At 46.0% G+C, this 17,243-nt stretch overlaps 1 protein-coding gene across 7 annotated transcripts in view; it reads right to left on the bottom strand.

Moving 5' to 3' along the window:
* Positions 1–17,243, bottom strand: part of FYN (FYN proto-oncogene, Src family tyrosine kinase) — a 215,170-nt gene that overhangs the window by 46,743 nt on the left and 151,184 nt on the right. For all 7 annotated transcript variants that reach the window (XM_047858144.1, XM_047858140.1, XM_047858145.1 and 4 more), the window contains 2 exons: positions 12,300–12,557; positions 8,287–8,383 (listed from right to left, as the gene is read on the bottom strand). In XM_047858144.1, coding sequence (XP_047714100.1) covers positions 8,287–8,383; positions 12,300–12,546 — 344 coding nt within the window. In that variant the 5' untranslated portion in view covers positions 12,547–12,557. The remainder of the gene's footprint in view (positions 1–8,286; positions 8,384–12,299; positions 12,558–17,243) is intronic.

The raw sequence follows: 17,243 nt of genomic DNA on the forward strand, positions 1-17,243 counted from the left end.
TCTGGTGGGCAGGAGAGGAGGGCTGGGGGTAGCTGTGTGTGTAACAGTGTGGGGAGAGAACAAAAACTGGCCAGGGAATGGGATTCTGAGTCTCACCACATGGTATATAGCCTGGTGTTCCATGCGATCGCCTGTCTCAGTCTGGGGTGGGGGTGGGGACTCCCAGAACTGTGGGCAGGAGGACATGGTGGGGGGCTTATATAAGCACCACTCTCAGCTGAAAACACATGGGTCTATCACATGGTTAGAGTTCATGTGCTTGAACCCATGGCGCTGCATCTGTGACAGAGAGCAGGGGTGGAGCGTGTGCTTCTCTGCACACATACATGTGGGGCTGGGGCCCCAACACGCACGGTGCCCATAGAACCCTGCACCAGCCCGTGGCCAGGAACGCGAGGGCTGGGGAGGATGCTACTGTCCTTGAGCATACGGAGACCTCTCACACTGCTCTTCGGCAGGGGTCCAGTACCTTTTCTCCTTCCTGTTTTGGTCCTTGGAGGCAGCAAGAGGAACCCCAGGACTTTTTTTTTTCTTTTTTTAAAATCACTGTGGCTGGACTCTGTCAAAGCCCACAGTCAGGGAAGAAAGAACCCACCCCAGACAGCAAGTAATGAAGCAGCCAATGGTGACAAGCCCACATATGCTCTGGGTGGGACTGTGGGGGAGTGTTCGGTGGCACAAGTGACACAAAATAGCCCATGAGAAAATGGGGTGCTGTCAGAGGCTTTTCACCCTATTAAACAAATGTGAACAGATAAATCAACCAAAAGAGGAGATAACTGTTCTCATACGTAGGAAGTCCTATCTATCTATCTATCTATCTATCTATCTATCTATCTATCTAATGTTTATTTTTGAGAGAGAGAGAGAGAAAGAGAACGTGCAGAGGAGGGGCAGAGAGAGGAGAGAGAGAGAATCTCAAGCAGACTCTGCATTATCAGTGCAGAGCCCGATGTGGGGCTCGAACTCACGAACTGGGAGATCATGACCTGACCTGAAAACAAGAGTCAAATGCTCAACTGACTAAGCCACCCAGGTGTCCTTAGGAAGTCCTTTATTAATAAATCTTAAATTTAGTTTGTGTCCAGATTTTTCTTAGGAAATAACTGACACATACCAAAGAATATATGTGTATATGAACACCTGTGCATCAACCACCCGACTTAAGAGCTGGATCTTTACGGATTGTGTGGAATTTACTCTTGTGCTGCTCCCCTATTTTCATTCCTCTGCCTTTTGGACTCAAATCATGAAATTAAAATGTTAATGTTTGAACAGTTTGCATTGGCTTCATTTCTGTGTCCTCTAAAAGAAATACATGCACTTGTTAAGTATATCATCTAGGAACATATGTAGAATTTTTTTTTTTCCTCTGAACACATGCAAAAGAAATGGCTTTGGAGACTAAGATGGTGACAATGTTCACTGCTCTGAAACTCCACTAGATGGAGACATTTCATCATAAAAAAACAATACCCACTATCTCCCCGCCTTCTTTCTTTCTTTCTTTCTCTGTCTCTACCCCCATACCCGACACCTGGGAAATGCTCCAAAATGGTAAAAAATTAAGAGTTTTCAGCAGAAGCTTATCTTTTACTGCAAGATAACCTTCATCAAGTTAGTTCTAATAGAATTAAAAATTTTTTTTTTTTCATTTTAGTTATTTGAGACGGAGACAGGGAGGGAGGGAGAGAGAGAGAGACAGAGAGAGAAAGCATGTGTGCTTTTGAGCAGGGAAGAGGAGCAGAGGGAGAGAGAAAGAGAATCTTAAGCAGGTTCCACAGTCAGTGCAGAGCCTGACTTGGGGCTCAATCCCATGACCCTGGGATCATGACCTGAGCCAAACAGATGCTCAACTGACTCAGCCACCCAGACACCCCCAAATGATTTAAATTAAGATGAAGAAAGTCTAGTATCAATGGTGGGGTACAGGGAAATGTCACCTGGGCAGGAAGCCAATACATTTTGCTGCAGGCTGGGACAAGCCCAGTCCTATCCAGACGATCTGGGATGAATCAAGTCTGGTTGACCCTTGAACAACATGGGTTTGAACTGCACAGGTCCACTTATGTGCAGATTTTTTTTTTTCAAAAAAAATTTTTTTTTTCAACATTTATTTATTTTTGGGACAGAGAGAGACAGAGCATGAACGGGGGAGGGGCAGAGAGAGAGGGAGACACAGACTCGGAAACAGGCTCCAGGCTCTGAGCCATCAGCCCAGAGCCCAACGCGGGGCTCGAACTCATGGACCGCGAGATCGTGACCTGGCTGAAGTCGGACGCTTAACCGACTGCGCCACCCAGGCGCCCCCAGATTTTTTTTTTCAATAAAAACAGTACAGTAAATGTACTGTCCTCCTTATGATTTTCTTAATATTTTCTTTTCTCTAGCTCACTATATTCTAAGAACACAGTATATAATATATAAAACATAAAATGTATGTTAATCGAGTGTTTATGTTATCAGTAAGGCTTCCAGTCAACAGTAGGCTATTAGAAATTAAGTTTTTGGGGAGTCAAGGTTATATGCAATTAAAAAAAAATTATTTATTTTGAGAGAGAGACAGAGTGAGAGAGAGAGAGAGAGAGAGAGAGAGGGAGAAAGTGACCGCGTGACCAGAGGAGGGGCAGAGAGGCAGAGAGAGAGAATCCCAAGCAGGCTCTGCACTGTCAGCACAGAGAGAAATGTGGGGCTTGACCTCGTGAACTGTGACATCATAACCTGAGCCAAAATCAAGAGTGGTATGCTTAACCAACTAAGCCACCCAGGTGCCCCTCTATGCAGATTTTTGACCCCATGAAGTTGGGGGAGCTGGCGCTCCTAATCCTCTCCTTGTTCAAGGGTCAACTACAATTTCCATTTCAAAGCCAGCATCAAGTATCTCATTTTGGTGCTGGCACCTAAATAGTTTAGAACAGATTAGAATCCAGCTATGGGCTCATTCTAAAGTCATGTATCAGGAATTCATGATTTTCTCTGAAGTGACTCCATTAATCTCACAGGGATTTTCAGTTATTCATGAGAAAGATAAAATCCTTTTCTCTTTTTCTAGGCCATCTAGGGTCACTTTTTCCATCAGAGGAGATATGAGGTGACAAGGAAACAATGTATTGTGTAGTAAGCCTCACAGGTTTGCCCAGAGAGGCTGGTACACACTCAAAGCATCTATCAAAAAAATCTTTTGAGCAAATGAGTAATCATCTCTCTCTTTTTTTTTTTTTTTTTGGTTAATGTTTGTTTATTTATTAGGAGAGACAGAATGTGAGTTGGGGAGGGGCAGAGGGAGGGAGACAGAATCTGAAGCAGTCTCTAGGCTCTGAGCTGTCAGCACAGAGCCCGATAGGGGCTTAAACTCACGAACCGTGAGATAATGACCTGAGTCGAAGTCAGACGCTCAACTGACTGAGCCACCCAGGTGCCCCTTTTTAATACACTAGAAGCTCAATTCACCCATAGATAAATAATACTCTTCTTTTAATTTTTTTTAAAGTTTATTTCGAGAGAGAAAGAGAGCGAACGTGAGCATAAGTGGGGAAGGGCAGAGAGAGAGGGAGAGACAGAATCCCAAGCAGGCTCCTCACTGTCAGTGCAAAGCCTGACTCGGGGCTTGAACTCATGAACCGTGAGATCGTGACCAGAGCCGAGATAAGAGTTGGACGCTTAACTGACTGAACAACCAGGAGTCCCGATAAATAATACTCTTTACGAATCATTCACCTTGATTTAGGAAAACAGAATTTTTACTATGCTACTTTTTATTTCTTGAATTATTGTGGGTAATTAACATTATTAAAGCTGCACTTAAAAAAAACCAGTTCTTACAGTTCAGATATTTCATTACTTTAGAGTTGGTGAGATTTTCTTTAATGTTATCAGGCTCTGGTCTAGAATAACTTGTGAGTTTTTATAACAGCTGCCCCTATTCCTCCCGTTTAAAGACTTATTAATAGAGCCTGTTGTCAATCCCCAAAATTGCTTATAAGGTTTGTTGGTCCCAAGAGCCTAGAGCCCTGATGCAGCCAGGAAGTGGCATTGGCAAACAGAAGTAAGGCTAGATCTGTTGAGCTCTGGAGCATTTTTTTTTTTTTTATTTTAACGTTTATTTATTTTTGAGACAGAGAGAGACAGAGCATGAACGGGGGAGGGGCAGAGAGAGAGGGAGACACAGAACCGGAAGCAGGCTCCAGGCTCTGAGCCGTCAGCCCAGAGCCCAATGCGGGGCTCGAACTCACGGACCGCAAGACCAACTGAGCTGAAGTCGGACGCTTAACTGACTGAGCCACCCAGGCGCCCCAGGAACATTTCTATTATAAATGCTGTATTCTTTCTAAATTTGGTTACTGCCATCTTACTGTCAGAGAGCATATCCATAACAATTTTATCACATGCTTTTCTAGGGCTCTAAACCAGGATTTGTCCTTACCAAGATGAAAAGAAAGTAGTCACTACCCTAGACACTATTCCAGTCTGTGTAACATGTTTATTATATTTTAAAGAGTCACTGTTTCTAGCTGGTAAATCACTAGTCGTGAAATGTGAAAATGGGGTATAAAATAGAAGAATTTAAACCTTTTGGAAAATGGGTTCAAGTTTAACCATGTCCAAATACACTACACTGAGCACCTATAACAGGTCAGTGAAGAACCCTTGCTCCCATGCCGGGCAGCAGCGCCGCTGGCTCTGTGCACACGCGCGTTCATGCACTCGAGGCCCCCACGCCAGGCAGCAGCGCCGCCGGCTCTGTGCACACGCGCGTTCATGCACTCGAGGCCCCCATGCCAGGCAGCAGCGCCCCCGGCTCTGTGCACACACACACACACACACACACACACGCGCGCGCGTTCATGCACTCGAGGCCCCGATGCTGGGCAGCAGCGCTGCCGGCTCTGTGCACAAACACACGCACATGCGCGTTCATGCACTCGAGGCCCCGATGCTGGGCAGCAGCGCCACCGGCTCTGTGCGCGCACACACACGCACACGCGCGTTCATGAACTCGAGGCCCCGACGCCGGGCAGCAGCGCCGCCGGCTATATGCACACGCGCGTTCATGCACTCGAGGCCCCCATGCTGGGCAGCAGCGCCGCTGGCTCTGTGCACACGCGCGTTCATGCACTCGAGGCCTCCACGCCGGGCAGCAGCGCCGCCGGCTCTGTGCACATGCACACGCCCGTTCATGCACTTGAAAACCCAAAGACCACTCCTGCCGTCTCCTGTTTCTGCCCCCTGACAGGGGAAGGAGTGGGAGGGCACACACGCTAGGTGTGGCAGCTGCCCCAGGGAGAATGGGGTGCCATCCCCCTCCTCTCTCAGCGGATGACAGCCAAAGGCTGGGAGAGGCTGGCAGAGGGGGAAGGAGACGCAAGCCATCTGGTTCTGTATTACTGCTTTGTTTGTCCTTCATGATTTCCCCTTCCCGGTTATTACCCTTGACTTCAAGATATTGCATTTGTTATAAGAACCTTATCTTTTCCCCCATAACCTTGAAAATGGGCACTTAAATGACATGTAGGTTGAGGAATTCCACCGGCAAGAAGGAAGAACATTAAAGGGGAAAAAAAAAATCTTTGTAATACTTTCTTCTAAGAGAACAGGGCCAGAGACTCGAACCCGTAAACACTAAAGGCCATGCATGCAATCGTAAAATACTGATTGAGATAGATTGGATTTTCTTGGAATGTTTCTCCAAAATTTTAACTGAATGCCACTGTAGATCCTATCCAGGTTAACAAAGGAAGAAACCATGAATGTGACTTTGGCAAGGACCGGCTGTGCAAGTGGCCTATGTATCTGATGCACAGATCCCCTTGCAGTGTGGAGAAAACCTGCAGAGGAAGAGCTGTGTGTGGTCCTGCCCACTCCTTAGTTCTCACCTTTTACAGGTTGGTTAACAGTTCTGGCCAACTTCGGGACTGAGGGAACATTACACAGAATGGGGACGGGAAGTGGTGGGTATTTCAGAATTCACATTAAGTAGACTCTGACAAGAAGGCTTCATGTGAGACTCCAACTAGCAATGAGGAATCCTCCTATAAATCGGAAGAGATCAAAGCCAAATTCCCTTCTCCCCACCTCGCAGCCAGCGTTCCCAACCTTCACGTATCTTGAAAGGTTCGGTCCCCTCTGAGCGGCGTCTCTGGGCCTTTCCACGACCAAACCTGACACTGTACTCAGGATGCCATCGCCACATGTCACCCCTGGCTCAGCCGCCTGCTCGCTCCGCTGTGCACCTGGGCAACTCCCGGACTTGATGAGCCCCCCGGCTCCTCGTGTGTCAAACAAGGACCGTGAGACACAGCTCAGACAACTGCTCATGGCTGGCACACAGGAGCCTTCAACAGATGGCAACTGTGTGCTATTTAAAAAAAATTCCTGTGGCTATGAGGGGGGCGGGCTTACAGGGGGCAGGTAATGTTCTTCTTGAATTGGGCGGTGGCTGCACAGGCACATACAGTTTGCGAAAATACAGCAAACCATACGCTTTTAAAACACTGTGGTAAAACAAGCATAGCAAAATTTACCATTTCCGCCATTTTTAAGTGTGAAGTTGAGCAGCACCAAGGACATTCACATTGTTGCGTGACCACTACCACACACACTTCCACTACGTGGAATTTTCTGCATGTATTGGAATAGTTTAAAAAAAACCAAAAACCTACCCACACCCATTAATGATGACAATACACATGATAATTAAAAGAAACCCCAACAACCCGTGGCTACTATATAGAGCCTGTCTTCTCATGTCCGGAAGAGCTACCGGCCCCCAGTGGGAAGGATCCAGCTCCTGCCCTTCTTGAAGGGTGGCGAATTCTGAGAGTTGGGGGCGGTTTTGATGCCTGAGGGAATTTCCTGTTACAAGGACCGCTTCTCTTTTCTGGGACATGGATGCACTGGCCCACCTCCCACTCCTTTCGCTCGAACTCTCAGGAAAGACAAAGAGCCAGGCATGCCGATCCTTCTGCCGTCACAGTTTGCTCAGGGGACAGAGTCCAGAGCACGTGGCCCTGGAGACACAGGAGAACGTGCTGGTGGGCCCTCATCCCTGGAGTGGCGCTCTCCCCCAGTCACTTGGGAGCACTCACAAGGAAAACTTGAGGTACAGTGACTTGCTGACGGCACGCTACCTTTTTCTCCTTCTCCTATCTATCTATTTATTTATTTTAAAGTAAACTCTATGCCCAACGTGGGGCTCGAACTCACCACCCCAAGATCGAGTCGCACGCTCTACTGACTGTGCCAGCCAGGCACCCCCACCACCACACCACCATTTTCTTCGAAGCCTGAAGTTTTCTGGCAGGCAAACTGCCTTAACCTAATAGAGGCAATATTGAAAAACTACAGGGAAAGGGAGCCTGGGTGGCTCAGTCGGTTAAGCGTCTGACTTCGGCTCAGGTCATGATCTCACAGTCCGTGAGTTCGAGCCCCGTGTCGGGCTCTGTGCTGACAGCTCAGAGCCTGGAGCCTGCTCCAGATTCTGTCTCCCTCTCTCTCTGTCCCTCCCCCCACTCAAAATAAACATTAAACATAAAAAGTACAGGGAAGTATGTTTCCCTATATATGATGCCACATAGACCTATAGTTACTCTTCTTAGTGGAAGTATTAAACGTAGAATTTGAAAAGTGAGTGACTCTTACCCTTGACATTTCCCCACTGTCTGTTTAACTATTGCTCTTACTGGTCACATTTAAAATGCACACATTGCAGCCATTCACAAGTGGGCGAAATAGCTTCTCCTTCCCATCTCACAAAGATTTCAGTCACTCGCAAATTTTCACTATGGGGAGACGCCTCCACAGGCTTCTCCAATCGGAGCAGTTAGCAGTTTTGAAAACAGAAGGGACTTGTTGCCAGCCGTGAGTGAGGGCTCGGCTAGCGCAACTTGTAAGATGCAAAAAAAAAAAACAAAACAAAAAACCCAAAACCCAAAAACCAAAAAACCCTCAAGCAGAGAGAGGGTAATGCGAACGGCCAGCCACGCTTTGTGCCAATCGTGTGAGGATGCAGCTCTGTAGAGGGCGATACTGGATCTTGGCCAACCTTGAAACCCCAAACACCAACGCTGCTACTACGGTATCCTCCAAAAAGCTCCTTGGACCCCAGAGCCATAAAATACTGTCCTGGTTCGTCTACCCTTCATTTCTTAAGTTACATTGCCACAAATCAATGAATTTAGCAAGTGCTCTTTTAGCATTTCGGGTACTGAAAAGGCACAGACTGGTAACACCAGTATTCCTTCCCAATCTGAAAGACACGCATATTTCCCCTTCCCTCTCCAAACTTACGAGCTGTTCAATATTTGGAATTTTTCTCCTTTGTGAAAACTCAGGTCGTCTTCCGTCCGTGCTTCATAGTCATAAAGGGCTACAAACAGGGTCACTCCTGACAACACGAAATCAAAAGGGGAGAGATTATTACACAAGGGGAAAGTAATTCCAAGAAATTAAATCTTCACTGAAGTCTCATTCTGAAAACCTACATCTAATCGGCACTGATAACAGGATGCGGTGATGTGATTCACGTGTGAAACCAGAGTTGCGGGGCTGAATGTACGCCTTGGTCTTTGTAGGGGAAGCATTACGCGATCCGACTAAAACCTAGAGTTGAAGGTGCACTTTTCTCTATGCGCCTCTGAATGAGTCCTCGGGAAAAGACACGTATTAATGTCATGTGCACAGTGAAGGGGCAGCAGTGGTGGTATGGTTCACATTTGCAGAGGTCTGCAGCAGTTACAGACACCTTTTATCTGACACACATTCTCCTCCTCTCAGGAGCCCAGGAACAGATCACTCTTTTCCCATGGTGAGAATGAGATAGGAAACTCCTTCCTCAGCCTGGGATTGAGAAGACCCTGTCCAGAAATGTTCACCCCAGTTAGAGGATGTCTTCTTGCTCTTGGTATCTGCTATTGCTCTGGGCACTCCCTCTCTCCTATCACAAATTTGCCTATCTTTGCATTGACCTATAGTACTTACCCTTCCTCATGCCCGCCCTAGGTTTTCTCATCTGGTGGACTCCCCACAGAGGCCTTTTCTGCTTTGCAGAAGTCTGCTATCAATAGTAAGAAATGGCCAGCATCCCATTTGGCCTAGGACCTCCTTCACATAGTAAGCAGAATTCTAAGATAGCATCCTCAGTGATTCCCACCTCCTGGTATTCATGGCCTGTGTCATCCCCCTGCCTTGAGTGCGGAAGAACCTAGTGACTTGCTTCTAACCGAGAGAACATGGCAAAGGTGATGGGACGTCCCACAGGTGATTAGGCTTCCAAAGATTGTGACTTCTGTCTTCTAGCCACTCTCTGAACTGCCATTTTGGCTTGAACACTCTGATGAAGCAAGCTGCCATGTCGGAGAGGCACACACGACAAAGAACTGAGGGTGGCCTCTGGCCAACAGCCAACGAGGAACTGAGTCCTGCCAACACCACATGAGCTTGGCAGCAGATCCTTCTTAGTTGGACTGTGAGATGACTAAAGCCCAGCCAACACACCTTGATCGCAGCTGGTGAGAGATTCTGAAATAGAGGACCCAGTTAAGTCATTCCTGGATTTCTGACCCACAGGAATTGTGAGACCGTAAGTATGTATTGTTTTAAAGCTGCTAAGTTCGTGGTAATATGCGGCAATCGTTAACTGATACATCCCATTTCTCTGCTCTTTGGTTTCTTACTTTGCTGTCCACACACTTCAAAGTACCTGATATGGTCTAAAGAATGCACAACATGGATTCCATTCTTCACCAAGCTGCCACTTTGCTGTGTCCGTAGTTCCAAGGGAACAGATGTGCCTGTGGGACCACTCAAAAACCAGAGCAGGAGGTGGGGGCTTGTCTTTCCACCTCATCCCAAGTGGGGTTTCCCAGCAGGAGAACTGGTATTCAGAAGATCTGACCATGCACAGCAGCAGGGCTCGTTTGGCAACTTTAGATTTCTTTGAAAGGTTGGAAGAGAAGACTGGCTTAAAACAAAGAAGTGGAAGCCTGTAGGTCATGCCTGTTCTCACTGAACACTCCGTTAACAGATTCCTTTTGTTACATAATTTGAAAACAAACCCAAGCTCCATTGTGTGGAAGACAAGGCACAGGAGGATGGATACTTCCATTCTCCCTCTCTCTCCCTGCATCAGCCTGCAAATTTTCACTGGGACTTTTATCTTCTAAGGGTGGAGGGGAGAGTCAAAGGAGGTCACCAGGGCACACAGACATTAAAGCACTAAAAGCAGTGGTGGAGAGACAGACCTGCACATGTAAGAAAGCCAAATAATACAAGGTGGTGGGGTGGGGTGGTGGGAAGCTGGGTGGCTCAGTTAGGTTGAGTGTCCGACTCTTGATTTTGGCTCAGGTCATGATCTCACGGTTCATGAGTTCGAGCCCGAGAGCCCCACGTTGGGCTCCTGGCTGATAGTGTGGAGCCTGCTTGGGATTCTGTCCCTCCCTCCTTCTGCTCCTCCCCTCTCTCAAAATAAATAAATAAACTTAAAAAAAAATAATAATACAAGGCAGAAAAATCTACCAACATTTGGGAGTGCCATGTTTGAACTTTGAAATTTTATAAGGTGGTCTCTTATATATATTGTCCCTGACGATAGTATAGACTCCTATGTTTAATGCCAAGTATCCCCTCCAGTGACTTTATGAATGATACCTGCAGGCACACGGATTCGTACCCAGCATTCATGAATGAACAAGGTCAATGTCTGCGTCAGTAGAATTCAGTCTGGTTGGCAAAGAACTCAGCAGGCACAGGAAGTGTGTGTCGGTGCATTTTTGGCCCTCCCCCCCCCCCCTTTTTTTTTGCTCCTGCATCCTCAGAGACAGACTTCCATAGAATGCCTCTTTCCTTCCTCCCTTCTTTCCAGGTACCTTCCGGGAAGGTAGGAAGGATGGGTGAGTGTGCTAACATTGATTCACTCATGCAAAGCCTACCTTAAAAGAAAGCTGGATCCCTTACAACACAATGCTATAATGCCCAAGGCTCTGGGTCAGGTCCCCTGGATATAACTACACTGCCTTGTTGCATGCAGAGGAAAAAAAAAAAAATCCCTGCTAATGCCTCAGTAGTGCCAACTCCCCAGGTAAAAAGGCACAGTGGTTCCTTATGTAAGACATCGCTTCCCAAATAAGCCAAAAGCATAATGGTTGATGTATATCTCCTTAAACTTTTGCAATAAACAGAACAATCTTAGAATAATGTCTAATATCTAGTTACCATGATTCACATGCTGGGAGAAGATTTGGAAGGCTAAGGATGCATGAGATAACTTACAAATATTTTGCAAAACATATGTCTGAGAACGTATGCCAGACATTTTACAAAGTATTAGCTAAGTCAGCAAATGTACATGGCAGTAAAACAGAGTCTTGTGGTGGGAAAGAGAAGGAAACTTAAAAAAAAAAAAAATGAAAAGGATCCCTTAAGGATACATAAGATTTTATTAAAAAAATTTTTTTTTTTTAGTTTGAGAGAGAGAGAGAGAGAGCACGCAAGCAGGGGAGGGGGCAGAGACAGAGAGACAGAGAGACAGAGAATTTCAAGCACAGAGCCTGATGCAGGGCTCGATCCCACGACCCTGGGATCATGACCTGAGTCAAAATCAAGAGTTGGACGCTCAACTGACTGAGCCACCCAGGAGCCCCAAGATTTGGCGCCCCAAGATACATGATACAATTGAGGGTTGGTAAACTCAGTCATATGGAAGGTGGTGGGAAGGTCAGAAAGAATTAACGAAGATCAATGGCCATAAACTAATGCTGCCAAATGTTCCCACTAGCTGGGAGGTGACAGGCAGGCTGACGATCAGGAAGATGAGGGAGAAGGTTCTACCCATGCAAAGTGGCTCCTAACTGGGCTTTGGGAGGAAGGAGTGCATTGATATCTGGAGAACTCAAAATACACACTCAGATCTAGTCCTGGAGCTTCTGATTCAAAAGATCTTGGCTGGGACTCAGTATTTTGAAAAGCTGCTCGTCATTCCGAGTCAGCCAGCCAAGCCTGAGACCACTGGTTGGCAGAGAGTACCTCAGTGGAAGCTGTACCTCCTAACCCACGCAGGATCCGCACAGAGCAGCACTTGGGGGTCACCTCATACCACTGTGGCCAGCATTTTCATTTGCCCATCAAGCCTTATGTTCTTTGTGTGTTTTTTGTTTTTGTTTTTTTTTTCTGTTTTCCAGCCCCTCATCTGGCAGCAGGTGGGTGGACACTGATGAAAAACTTAACGCTAAGTCCTTAGTCAAAGGGAGCTGACGGGAACACAGATGTTCAATTGTCAAAAGAATTAAGAACAGCTCGATTCTTACCCGTTCCTCCCCTGGTACGCAAGGTCCCAGTGTGAGATGAAGAGTTCACACCCCCAAAGACAGTGAGTCCTTGGCCCCCGGCTGCATGGAAGTTGTTGTAGTTCGGGATGGAGGTCACGCCGAAGCTGGGGTAGTGCTGAGGAGTGGGGTCTGTGCCATAGCGGTACCCGGAGCTCTGGTTCAGGCTGCCATCCCTCTCCTCCGTCAGTTTTGTTGCTTCTTTATCCTTACATTGCACACAGCCCATTATCTAAATTCCTGCCGGAAACAAAAAGGAGGCATGTGAACTTGGATGCTCCTTAGTTGCTGGGTGGTTGGATTAAAGAGGAATCATTTATAAGGCTCATCCCTGGATGCTTCAGGCCTGTAAGGGACAAGAAGAAAAGCAGCGGCTAGACTTTACGGTTAGAAGCAATCTCAGTGCCCCTGACAACCACATTTGTTCCCCATGTGCTCTGGGTGATGGGATCCACCCAGAGTATGGTCACGAGGCAGCAACTCCCTCAAATGAGGTCTACACCCCTTAAAATTCTGTAACACTACATACCTGCCTAAAGATAATCTAATACTACTTCTTATGCTTTTCTTTAGTCACCTAAAAGAATAGTGTACACTCTATAAAGTGAGCTTTTGCAGTATTAGAATGAAAACCTATATCATGGCCCCCCCCAAAAAAAATCTAAGGAAGAGCAGGGAGGAGTGCTGGGAAAGCGAGAACACAGCTCCTACAACAGCTCACCATACCTCTTCCCTCACGGGTACCCATTCTTGAGACACACACTTGGTAAATTTTAAGCAGGAAGAGTGATATGTATCAAAATTAGGAAATAGTTGCCGGATGAAAAAGAAAATTGGCAGTAATTAAGAGGTCCGAGTATATTTGCAGGATGTCATCATAGCCTACAGTAACAAAATCATTTACAGCTGCTAATTAACTTTTCCAATTTCCATTAGCTTTTGACATCTTTCAAATATTAAAAAAAATCAATCCCATGTTTGAGAGTTAGTGGTAGATTAAAAACTCAAGTTGCCGTTATCCCACACTCCTCCAAATCGACTTCTCCTCTGCTCATCTCAGACACACACCACCAGTGACTGACTTGCTCAAGTCAGAATCCTGAGAAGCGACTTGATTTGCTTCCTTTTTACTTCTTACTCTCCCTGTCTCATGCCCTACTATCTAAACATGCCAAACTTCTCAGTTCCTTAAAGGTTCCATTTCTTCTGCTCTCCTTCAGGCCTTGGAACATGGCCTTGAACATTCTTTCCTGATGTGCAACAAAGCCTTCATGTTCCAGGTGAGACCGCTTCCTCTGCAAAGCCTTCTCTGACCCCCGTACCCACCCTCCACATCTGGGGTGATGCTCTTCCTAAGTGCTTCCACGGCATCCTGATTTCCCCCATCATGGCACCTCTTGCGCCATATTGGAACATGGTCTGTCCACCTGTCTCATTGCCCAGTGGACTGTGGGTTCCACCAAAGCAGGGCCCTGTCCATTTTTGTCATAGCTATAATGCAGTGCCTGACACGTAGTAGGTCTTTCTCCAGTCCAGTATGTTTCTCTTTCACCCTTTCTCTCTGCATCAAGACCAACCCTTCTCTCAGTGGCCTACACTAGCACTTGACCTTGCAGTTCTGAATCTATTGGCATGTGTGACAAGTAAGGAGGATTCAGAAATACAAGGTTAAGTTGGTTGAATGGTCCTACTTTGGACTATAATACCCTGTCAAGTTGATGGGGGTAAGTACAACATGCAATGGATGGCCCTGCCACAACTCTGAAAAGTGGCCCATATGAAACCAAAGGCTCAAATAAGAAACACATTGGCATCATGTGTAATTACACGTGTTCACTGGGGAGGGCAAAGCTGGTACAGGAATGGAAGGGACTTGAAGTAGTGGAGGAGAATGAAAGAGCCAGTTTTTCTTAGTATCTTGCAATCCAAAGTGGGAAGTGCCACATCAGATATAGACTCTTGGGAGGGGCGTGGGGGGTGGAGGGGGGCACTGTTCTGAACACTGCTTTTCTGGGGAACAGGGTCATGAAAGCAGCATCAGACTGCTCTAATGTCCTCTCACATTACACATTTCAATAAATACCTATTGAATTCAATGAATTCAGTTGAATTCAATGTCAGTTCCTGAGAATGGAAACGTCTGGAAATGAGCCGCCTACTGCTTGAGCTGAGATCACCAAATCTGGAACACATTTACACGTAAATCATTCGAGATGAACTTACAGTGTACTGTGTCCAACACGCTAACTTATGGTAGATGGATGCAATTTTAACAAATTTCCAATAGGAAATGCAAACGCTGTCCGAGGCATGATTTATGGAAGGAATTTCATCGTTTGTTGTTGCTATTGCTTCATAAGATTGATAAATATCTTGCTCGCTTTATATTAACTCTTTCATGGCAGAAAGTTCAAAGGTGAGACAGAAGACAGTTCTTGTTCCAGGCGCCTTTTTCAGGGATTTCAATGATCTACTATAATTAGAAGATGTAAGACCTGAATCACAGAAGCACATCATTTACACCAGTGGTTCTCAGCCGGGGGTGACTTCACTCCCCTCACCCCACCCCCTTTACTCTCCAAGGGACATATTAGGCAATGTCCACAGACATTTTCGGTTGTTACAACTCAGGGATAAGAGGTACTACTGGTACCCAGTCGGTAGAGGCCAAGAATGCTGCTGATAAACATTCTACAATGAACAGGATAGTCTCCAATAACAAAGAATTAACTGGCCCCAGATGTTAACAGCATCAAGGTCAAGAAATCCTGCCTTATGAAGGAGAAAGAACTTACATCTATATCTTTGAAACAGCATAACAGCTGTTTCCCTTACATGTGTGCGATCGGCATGCAATCCAGAATGATAGGCACTCTAAGTAGAAGGAAGCCATTTAAAAAACTGACACAAAATGCTGATTCTTCTCTAGAAGCTTACTCCTTGGGATAGAGAAAAGAAGCTAGAACCAATGAGAACTCCCATTACAAACTACTCTTCCAACTCCAACAAAACAAAATGCTACATCAGAACCCCACTGAAAACAGGACTAAGGAAAAAACCAATCTTTCAAAATCTGCTAAGAAAAGGTATTACCACTGTAATAAACAACTAATACTGTCCATATAACTCTATGAAATAACGAAAGGAAACAAACAGTAAGCTCCTTGCAGGCAGGGATACTCTTCAGTTTGGTTTTGTTATTGCATCCCCAGGGTCCAGAACAGTGCCTGGCACGCTGTAGGAGCTCAATAAATATTTGTTAAATGGTTAGAATGCTAAAAAGCAACACTCAGTCAAAAATCATTTGGAAGAAAATGATTCTTTTTTGTAGAAGGGGCAGCTCTGTTACCACTTCATGTATGTGCAGTTTTGAGTAGGAAATGTTTCTGCACGGATCTTGCTTACTCTCTTCCTTTCACTGACAGACATGAAGAAACCAAAGTAAATCAGTAAATGCAGGCTCAAGACATTAAAAGTTAATTGCAATGAAAATATTTTTGTAAGAACTTGTGGTTTTCTTCCTCCCACTTGGGGCAGTCAGACCAACCATCTCCTGATGGAAGAGTCAGAAGGTGCTCCATGAGCCGTACTCAATATGACTTCAGGCTCCTTGCCACAAGGCAAACCTCTGAGCATTCGAGTTAAAATAAAAACATCCTCTCCACATATACAGTTCTGTGGTGTGGCATTTATGGCCAACGGCCAAGGCTGTAGGTCCATTATGAACATATAGCGTACTAACAGACTTGCCCTAGGTCTGTGGGACACTGGGAAACGCTGAATACTGCCATCCCAAAAGTGAGGCCCTGGAGTTACTCTGATGAGTAAATCATATACTATGAACTCATGACCATCATTCTCTGCGTGTTGCTATACCTAGAGAAACTGACTGACAAGAACTCTGACCAATAAGATCCTATGACTGTGGTCGAGGTGTCTGGATTGTAGCCGTGAAGCTGCCCAACCCCTGCGCCCCCCTAACTCCTGCCATTCTTCAATCCTTTGGCAAAACTAAAGGGCTCTGTTTCTATTATGCAAGTAAAACCCGATTTACATAAAATTTCCTGAGTGCTGTGGATCTTGTATGCGCCAACGGCATTACGCAACTCAGGAAAGAGTTGTCGAAGAGAGAATCCAAGGATCGTCACACCCTGTTCGTGTGAGTCTGGCAGACATTGTCAACTGATCACAGCACTTTCTGGTGCTATGCCACGTGTGGCCTCAGAACCCTTCTCCATATAGCCCTTGGGTGATTGACTGAAGCTGCCATAAAAGATGGAATCTATCCGCTACTCTGGGCATAGGCTGCTTTGATCCAGAATGAGTCCGGTTGAACATCTATTCCCTTCACTGATGCCACAGACCATAGTCTGGTTTGCTAAATGCACGTTAAACACAGATAAGCTCACACTTCCTTGTATGCCAACCAATAAAGCAACACCTGTATACTCAGGACTTCTGAGAAGATTTCTGGTGTGTACGAGAGCTACGTACCAAAAAGGGGAATAGGCTACTGGCAGTTGTCTGCAAAAGCAAATTACCTTCTCTTTTTTAAAAAAAATTTTAAATGTTTATTTATTTTTGAGAGAGAGAGAGAGAGAGACAGACAGACAGACAGACAGGCAGAGAGAGGCAGGCAGAGAGACAGAGAATCCAAAGCAGGCGCCAGGTTCTCAGCTGTCAGCACACAGCCTGATGCAGGGCTTGAACTCATGGACCACGAGATCAGGACCTGAGCTGAAGTCAGATGCTTAACCAACTGAGCCACCCAGGCGCCCCACAAATTACCTTCTCTTGAGACACATAAACTCGAAGGCAGAGGAGAGATGGCAGGAGGAAGAGAGGCGAAAATAACAACCAATCATTTTAATTTCAGCAATGTGAGCACTTTTGCCCCAGAAACCAACCCAGGTGGATGTGGAGAAG

This window comes from Prionailurus viverrinus, chromosome B2 (assembly GCF_022837055.1).
Source record: "Prionailurus viverrinus isolate Anna chromosome B2, UM_Priviv_1.0, whole genome shotgun sequence".
Classification (NCBI taxonomy): Eukaryota; Metazoa; Chordata; class Mammalia; order Carnivora; family Felidae; genus Prionailurus; species Prionailurus viverrinus.